We start from the raw sequence: 9,126 nt of genomic DNA on the forward strand, positions 1-9,126 counted from the left end.
AGGACAGATCTGCATGGCGTAAGTCATAGGGCCCTATTGAAGCAGACACAAGACAGATCTGCATGGCGTTAGTCATAGGGCCCTATTGAAGCGGACACAGGACAGATATGCATGGCGTAAGTCATAGGGCCCTATTGAAGCAGACACAAGACAGATATGCATGGCGTTAGTCATAGGGCCCTATTGAAGCAGACACAAGACAGATATGCGTGGCGTTAGTCATAGGGCCCTATTGAAGCAGACACAAGACAGATCTGCATGGCGTTAGTCATAGGGCCCTATTGAAGCAGACACAAGACAGATATGCATGGCGTTAGTCATAGGGCCCTATTGAAGCGGACACAAGACAGATCTGCTGGCCCTCTGCAGGTAGTGATGGCTCAGATCTACCAGCTCACAGAGGCCGACGGCACAAGGAGTTTTGTTATTTTAATTAGGAGATAAGGATTCAAAGAGCCTCTTCTGGCAGCCTCTGTGTGTGTGTGTGTGTGTGTGTGTGTGTGTATGTGTGTGTGTGTGGTGACAGGATCCAACTGATGAAGGACATGTCTGAGGAGAGCGTCTTGTTATTGTAGATCAGGCTGATAAACCTCTCTTTAAGACATCGCTCTCTCTGTCTCTCTAGCTCGCTCACACACACACACACACACACACACACACACACACACACACACACACACACACACACTGTCGCTGCAGAGTAAGGTCACTGGGAGATGACCTTTATTAATAACACCTCTTTTCTCTGACATGTACTTAAAGTAGACTGCACTCACCGCGGCACACACTCACACTATCCCTCTGTCTCACACACACACAGACACACACACATACTCACACTCTCCCTTGATCTCACACACACACACACACACCCTCACACTCTCCCTCTGTCTTACACACACAGACACACACACTCTCCCTCTGTCTCACACACACACAGATACACACACATACACACTCACACACACACACAGTCAAGTAAAAGTCATGTGCGGCCCTTTGAGATGAGCAAACATAGATTATGTCACAGCGTGGTGAAACTGAGAAATGGGCTTGAATCCAGTTGAAGGGAGACCCTTACAGGCCAGCTTTCAGGAGTGACAGTTAGTAGTTACTCATTAATACTTTCATTTGGAAGGTTTTCTCTGAGCAGTAGAATGGCATTACTGGGTTTTTGACCGTACGTGACTAAAATTGTCTGTTTATTTTTAGATATATAGTTTAATAGTCTGAGTGGGACTTACCAGAGGTATAATTAGCACGCTGTGTATTTGGCAACATCTGAAGGAATGTGACATATTAACCTCTGACCTCTTGTGTAAACACTTGCGGCTGGTTTCTGGGGATTCTAGAGGGTTCTTTGTCGGCGGCAGTTGAGGTACTTCTGACACATCCAAAGCCGCTGGACTCAAATCACAGGTCCTCTTTTTATTCCGACGTCCTGTCGGTGTGTTTGCTCATCTTTGGGAGCCAACAGTGCAGTTTAATTAATTGTCCAGCTTTCCCCTCCGAAACAATGTCCTAATTCTGCCATTTAGCACTGGCATATCATGGTTTGTTGTTATCTTGGCAGCCAGATTTTTGTAAATAGTCATATTAAAAACTGTAATCTCTTCAATGGAAAATGAAGTGCCGCTGAAAAGCCTGTCATGTGCGGAGATAAATATTATCTGAGCTTAAACCTTCCCTCCATCCCTCTTTCTTCTCTTTCACAAACCTTCCCTCCATCCCCCTTTCTTCTTTCACAAGCCCTCCCCCCTCCCCCCCTCCGCCTGACTGACTTAATGAATATGTCCTGAAGACTTCACTGGAGAATGTTTAATCCAAACTCAACAATTTAATGCAGCACTGGATGGATAGCAGGTGTGACTTGGTGAAAGAGGGATACAGTTCTGTACTAGTGATGTACTAGTAATCGATTAATCGATCAATAAATATTAACACATACAAATCCAAAGGTCCTGTACATGCAGCGGTAGGTAAACTGTTGTGACAAAAATGCTTTACAAAAATCACAAAAACACGGAACAGTGGAACTCCCCAGTGCCCTAGTTGCCTACACACTTCCCCCATATCCATGTCGTCCCAGTTCCGTATTATTGTCACCATGTAGTATAAACAAATCTGATGCCTTCGTTTTCTCAGGCAGGGCTTTTGGCTGTGTGCTGTAACACCAAGCACGTCAAGAGGAAATCCCTATGGCCCAAATGGAAACAAATAAGAAAAAGACGTGGCTTCCTCAGCTTGTCCAATCTGCATTGGCATGCCATGACTAGTAGAGATACTTCTCCACAGCCCTTACCATGAAATGAAATACGACTGTACTGCAATAATTATATAAATAATAATATAATTATATATTCAATAATTCATCATATAATAAACAATCATGTTAAGTTTAGAAAAGCGTACACAAGGTGTGTTCTCTCGAGGTTGTCATTTTTCTAGTTCAGATCTGTTCTCTGTCTTGTCATGTTGTGTCGTGAAGGAACCTTTCGATGAAATTCCCTCAGTCTCTCTTGGTTCAGCGACTTGCAGGAAGAACGGACTGGTTATAGAAAGATCTAGACATACTAAACTAAATGTGTGTGTGTGTGTGTGTGTGTGTTTGTGTTGCAGGGGGCCAGCTATGGTGCACCACCACTAAGAACCTGATGGAGGGCGAGGAGCTGGTGGCGTTCGTGGTGGACTTTGACTCGCGGCTGCAGGCGGTGAGCCACCTGTCCATGAGTGAGGGCATGTACCCAGCCCGACTGCTCGACAGCATCCAGCTGCTGCCCCAGCAGGCCGCCATGGCCTCCATACTGCCCACCGCCATCGTGAACAGTGAGTAGCAGTGCAGTACTAGTGCATGCCTAGAAACACACACACACACACACACACACACACACACACACACACACACACACACACACATTAATGCCTAGGAACACAAACACACACACACACAGCACACGGCACACACATACATTAATGCCTAGAAACACACACGCACACACACACATTAATGCCTAGAAACACACACACACACACACACACACACACACACACACACACACACACACTAATATGCCTCTAAACATACATATATGCTGCCATGATAAGTTGTGTACATTCACAAACACACCTTCCCAAAAGCTCTACCACCGCTGTCATAGTCACAGGGACTGTTTGTACATTCATACATAATAGTGGTAGTTGGTGAATTAACATTGAGTTTGTATTATATATTAGACTGTAGTTGTGTGTTAATGCTGATTAAACACAGCTGGTCAGAGCATATAACGAGGCAACCTTAGCATTAGCATATTAGCATTAGCATATTATGCTAACCCTAGATGCAGTTCAGGCAGGTTAGATTGCTGCTTGACTTCTGTGTGCCGAGAAGAGACCATCGAGGTTACAAACTCATATTTACTGCGGCCACAGTGTAGTTAGATTGTACGTTACCATATTGTAGTCAGCAGGCAAACTGGTCAGGTGTAATCAGTGCTCCGCAGATTAACCTTTCAGAGTGAGGAGCCATGGATAAAGAAGGCTGACCTTCACTTCCAGGCATAAACTGCAAACATACATTGACTCCTAACCCAATGTGTTAATTGAACAAAGAATAAACTTATATGCAAATATAATTTGACTTAATAAGGGTCATCGGCAGATTCAGCTCGGCAGCAAGGAAGGCAACTGCAAGCATGTGGTCGTATTTCTCTGTTTGCCCCCTTCAGGGGAAATATAGCTCAGAGAATCATGTCAGTTTCTTCAGCCTGCTGAGCTGACCGCTATCAGCTACTAGTTTTAAATGACCGTGTACGTCATTTAGGATCACCTAGGATCAGTATGGGGACAGTGGCTTCACTTGGACAGGCATGTCACCGTAGGTGTAGAGATGAATTCGGGAAACAGTGTGAGGAAATAGCAAATAGCTTCACCTGGGGAAAAAAGTGACACCCCCATTGGGGTGAGAGGGAAACAGTGGTGGCTTTTACCTGACCAGATGTGAACGTATCTCTCCCCGCAGAGGACATCTTCCCATGTAAGGCGTGTGGGATCTGGTTCCGCAGTGAGAGGAATCTGCAGGCTCATCTGATGTACTACTGCAGCGGCCGCCAGAGGGAGCTAGAGAGCGTGGCCGAGGACACGGAGACCAACCACCACCACCAGCCGCCCAGCATCTGCCCCTTCCCACAATGCAACAAGAGCTTCTCGGGGCCCCGGGCCCTGGAGTTGCACCTAAGCACACACAGTGGTGAGTGTTCTAGAACTTTGCACCTAAGCACACACAGTGGTCAGTGTTCTAGAACGGCAGCGATGGGGTGTCATCAAACCACTTGCATAATTATTATTTTTTTTTTTTTTAAAGATTTATTTAGTTTTTTTTTGGCCTTTAATCGATAGTTGAAGTGAAGAGTGGGACAGGAAATGAGAGGGAGAAGAGGTGGGGAGTGGACAGGAGAAATGACATCAGGCTGGAATCGAACCCGAATGCGGTTGGGGCTACTGGTTGCACCACAGTGCCCCCCCACTTTCATTATTTCTATATAGAATTTTGTGAAATTAATGAAGGGGTTGGATTCAGACAGGGATTAGGTGGCGGACTTAATTGCCATGTTTTACTTTCTGCTCAAAGAGTATGACACTGTCAAGGTCAAACGGTTTGGTTGCTAAGCAAAGAACTTGGGCACCTGCACTGTGTGGGGCACAGTGAAGTACAGCAGGTACATTCCTGAATTTTTTTTAAATTATATTTGAATTTCTTTTTTTACACCTATGTAAGGTAGTATTTATTGTTACACCATGGTTCTAATGCTCGTAGCTTGACTGTTCTCTCCCTTGTACGTCGCTTTGGACAAAAGCGTCTGCTAAATGACTAAATGTAAATGTAAAATGAAGTTTTTATCAACTGGCTCTTCCTCGTGGCTAACATTTTCTTAACATTTAAATAAGTGAATTCAGTGACAACTGACTCTCAGCATTTTCCTGACAGATGGCCACAGACAGGTGCATCTTATGCATGTTTTTGACGGGATCATATTTGGATTAGTTGTGTAGTCAATCGCACACACAGCCTCTGCTGTCGACGGTTTATCATGTATTTTTAGTCCGGTGTCAGGGGGTTTGTGGGGGATAAGTGTGTTATAATGCAGGTCCTGATGGCTGCTGCTGCTTAATATGTGGAGGAGAGAGGGAGATCAGCGGCGAGAGAGTGCCGATCTTAAAACCACGGTGTTTTTATCTTCCTCACAGGCGTCAAAATGGAAGAGACTCTCCCGCCCGGCACCAGCCTGAAATGCACGATCTGCAGCTACACGGCGGATTCGCTGATCACATTCCAGCACCACATCCTCTCGCACCTGTCACAGGCGGCCTTCAGATGCAATCACTGCCATATCAGCTTCCAGAACCACAGGGAGCTGCTGCAGCATCAGGACTTACACCACGGCCACTCGGGGAAGCTCCGCAGCAGGGACGACAGCGAGCACTCCCCGCGGACCGGTGGCGACGACGCGGCCCTGCAGCAGGCCCGGGCCGAGCTGGCCGCCGGCAGGAAGGACGTGCTCCTCCCGAGCCCCAAGGGGGGGCTGTCGGGGAAGGACGGCAGCCCGGACGGCGATCTGGAGCGGCCGGAGAAGAAGCCTGCGCTGGCTATGCAGAAGCCCGACGGCCACCCGGTGAACAAGGCCAGCTTCTCCTACACCCGCATCAAGTCGGAGCCCTCCAGCCCCCGCCTGGCCTCCTCGCCCGTGCAGCATAGCATGGGCCCCAGCTTCCCCATGGGGCCCTTCCTGTCCCAGTTCGCCTTCTCGCAGGACATCTCCGTGGTCCCGCAGGCGTCGGAGATCCTCGCCAAAATGTCCGAGCTGGTCCACCGGCGCCTCCGCCACGGCGGCGGCGGCAGCAGCTACCCGCCGGTCATCTACAGCCCGCTCATGCCAAAGGGCGCCACCTGCTTCGAGTGCAACATCACCTTCAACAACCTGGACAATTACCTGGTCCACAAGAAGCACTACTGCAACAGCCGCTGGCAACACATGACCAAGTCGCCCGACTTCCCCGGGATCTCGGAGAAGGCGGCGCAGGAGTCGGTGAGCCCAAACAGCGGCCACAGCGCAGTGGGGATGCTCCCCGGGTGCCTCCCCTCGGAGTCCGATAACAACCTCCTGCCGTCATCTTGCATCAACTCCTCAGTGCTGGACATGATGAGCGCAGGGGGGAAAGGGCCTGAGAAGGACCTCGCTGGACAGGTGAAAAAGGTCACGACGCCACCTAGTGGCGGGGAGGAACGTTTGAACGGGAAACAGCCAGAGGTCAAGAGCCCCAGCACAGGTCTGGTCGAATCGGACAACGATCCCAACAAGACTACGTGCGAGGCTTGCAATATCCAATTTAGTCGCCACGAGACCTTCATGGTGCACAAGCAATACTACTGCGCCACGCGCCACGACCCGCCCATGAAGCGCATGTCCAGCAACAAGGTCCCCGCCATGCAGAGGACGATGAGGACGCGCAAACGCAGGAAGATGTACGAGATGTGCCTCCCGGACCAGGAGCAGAGGCCTCCCATGGGACCCCATCAGACAGGGTTCCTGGGAGTGCCTACCTTGGGTAACCCCTGTACCTCCCAGGAGGCTGCGGAGAATTTGGCCGACCGTTTTCACCCCCGCCACGACATCTTCCCAGGCATGGTCCCCAAACACCTGGAGGCCTCGCTCACGGTCAGCAAATCCATCCTTGGTCCCAAATGCAACACGGTCGATTCGCACGAGCTGGACGCCCCGATTGATCTCAGCAAAAAATGCTCACCACTCCCCGACAAGTCGTGCAACTCCCCCAAAAGACTTTTGGACTACCACGAATGTACCGTGTGCAAGATCAGCTTCAACAAGGTGGAGAACTACCTGGCTCACAAACAGAACTTTTGCCCCGTGACCGCCACCCAGCACAACGACATCGGGCCTCTCAAACAGCCTGTGTTTTGCGAGGTTAAAAACGAAGGTGTTAATCCTGAGGACGCGTACGACAAGAACCCCGTTAAATGTGAGAAAAACGGCGGTGGGGACCTTATGGGGCAGAATGGCGGCCTGTACCCTCCACACCACCTCAGCTCGGCAGCGGCGCTGAAGGCCTTCTCCGACTCGCAGCTCGGGCTCAACAAAGACGAGAGCAAGAACATGTTTCTGCCCCATGGCCTTTACCCCGGGGCAATAAAGAAGATGAAGGGCAACGAACAAATCTCACCACCCTACTTCGGGATTAAGGCGAGCGACTACCTGAGCGGACTGCTGACACCGAGCGAGGGTAGCGAGCAGGAGCAGGCGGCAGCGAACGGTGCCCCCGAACCAGGCAAGGAGCCACCACCCTCTGCCAATGGATATCCGCACCCTGGGAAAGAGCTGTCCCCTCTGCTGCCCACCAACAGGAGCATGGTGATCGTGAACGGAGGGCACAAGCCAGATGATCGCCCCTCTGCCTCGACCCCCCAGCAGGAGACCCCGGCGCTGCACACCCCAGCTGCAGACGGGCACGGCTCCCCCACATGGAGCACCGAGAACCCGCCCGAAGCGAGTGAGAACACCTCCCCCGGGGCCAAGTCTCCAACGGAGGAGGTGCCGCCGCCGCCGCCGCCAGCCATCACCAAGGGCCTCAACGGCTCGGCCCAGAACGCAGGCAGCGGCAAGTACTGCCGCCTGTGTGACATCCAGTTCAATAACCTGTCAAACTTTATCACTCACAAGAAGTTCTACTGCTCGTCACACGCCGCTGAACATGTGAAATGAAGCGCTCGCTCTCCTCTCTCCCCCCCTCCAACCCAGCCCGTCTCTCTCTCCCTCCCTCCCTCCCTCCCTCCCTCCCTCGCTCCTTCTCCTCCTCTGCGGTCGCAGCATCCTCTCTTTCTTTGGGTACACTGTCGTGTCTGGAGTAGTGCATCATGCAGTTTTAGACACTGCTTGTGGACAATCAAGAGAAGCTTCTTCTGTCATCGTTTTAAGACTTAATGCAAATCATTGGTTAGGAAAAAAAAAAGAAGAAAAAAAAAAAGACAAGTGTAATATTGGTGCCACTTTCACCTTTATTTATTTTACAATCAGTATTAATAGGAGTAGTGCTCTTAATTTAAAAATCAAAAAGGAAATTTATATCAGAGTTGTTTGTAATGTTATTGTATAGTCATTCTTGTGTAGCACTCATATTGTTTACACTGTAATGTAGGTTCAAGGAGACACTAGTCACAGAGTACAAAAACAAAAAAATGCATTTTAGACACAAAATGGCTCCCAGAGGCACTTGTGTATTCTTATTTGCTGTAACGTTTTTTGTATATGCCTAAATGTCATTTGCAGCTTGATATCCATGACTTCTCAGCCTTAAAACACTGTTTTCGGGGATAACCAGGCACAGGAAACCCTACATCTCATGTTTTTGGCATATACACACGCGGCTTTGCATATGTACGGAACTGTTTGTCCCTGTCTCTTTTCTTCGACTCTGAAGTGGATGTTTTCATGACGATGGCAGCATTCTTTCTTGTATAGTACTCGTATTTCTGTTTGCTGATAACATTTTGGTCTCCCTTTTTAAAAATGTGCTCTCAACGCAATACTTTGTAAATGAGGAAAAACGTTACTGAAAGCAGTATTATAAAAGGGGACTTGGCAGAAATTATTTGTTACCCACTAAAAGGGGTGAAAAAGGAAGAAAAAAAAACACAAAGAAAATTTAAAAGAAGTACGTTTATCGATGTTGACGAACATATTGGGGTGGAAGGGAGCGGGTGGGGGGGGGGGGATAATACTGTAAAATGATCATTCCAATGTTCTTATGGGAGAAAAAATATTTCTTAAAAAAATACGTTGTTGCTATGCATGTATATGGATGGAATTAAATTCCAGAACTGTTGGAAATTTTTATTTTGATGTGGTGTCATAATTAAACTTCAATCCTCAGGATAAGCTCTCATGATTTGTGTCCTTCTTTTGTTCTCATTAAAAAAGAAGCCGAACCGGAACAGGAGAAAAAAAAAGTCACTTCCATCACACTGACTATAAAATCCCAAAACTTTATTTACAGAAATGAAAAGATTTTATATTTACATTTTCAACTGAGTCACCATCACTGACAGCCTCACAA

General features: G+C 48.6%; 1 protein-coding gene across 1 annotated transcript in view; it reads left to right on the forward strand.

Moving 5' to 3' along the window:
* zfpm2a (zinc finger protein, FOG family member 2a) overlaps positions 1-7,775 on the forward strand; it is a gene marked incomplete at both ends in the record, with an annotated part of 161,821 nt that extends 154,046 nt beyond the window's left edge. The window contains 3 exon segments of the mRNA XM_080857287.1: positions 2,620-2,826; positions 4,019-4,246; positions 5,245-7,775. Coding sequence (XP_080713413.1) covers positions 2,620-2,826; positions 4,019-4,246; positions 5,245-7,775 — 2,966 coding nt within the window.
* Between the last annotated feature and the right edge of the window lie 1,351 nt (positions 7,776-9,126).

This window comes from Sprattus sprattus, assembly GCF_963457725.1.
Source record: "Sprattus sprattus genome assembly, chromosome: 19".
Classification (NCBI taxonomy): domain Eukaryota; kingdom Metazoa; phylum Chordata; class Actinopteri; order Clupeiformes; family Clupeidae; genus Sprattus; species Sprattus sprattus.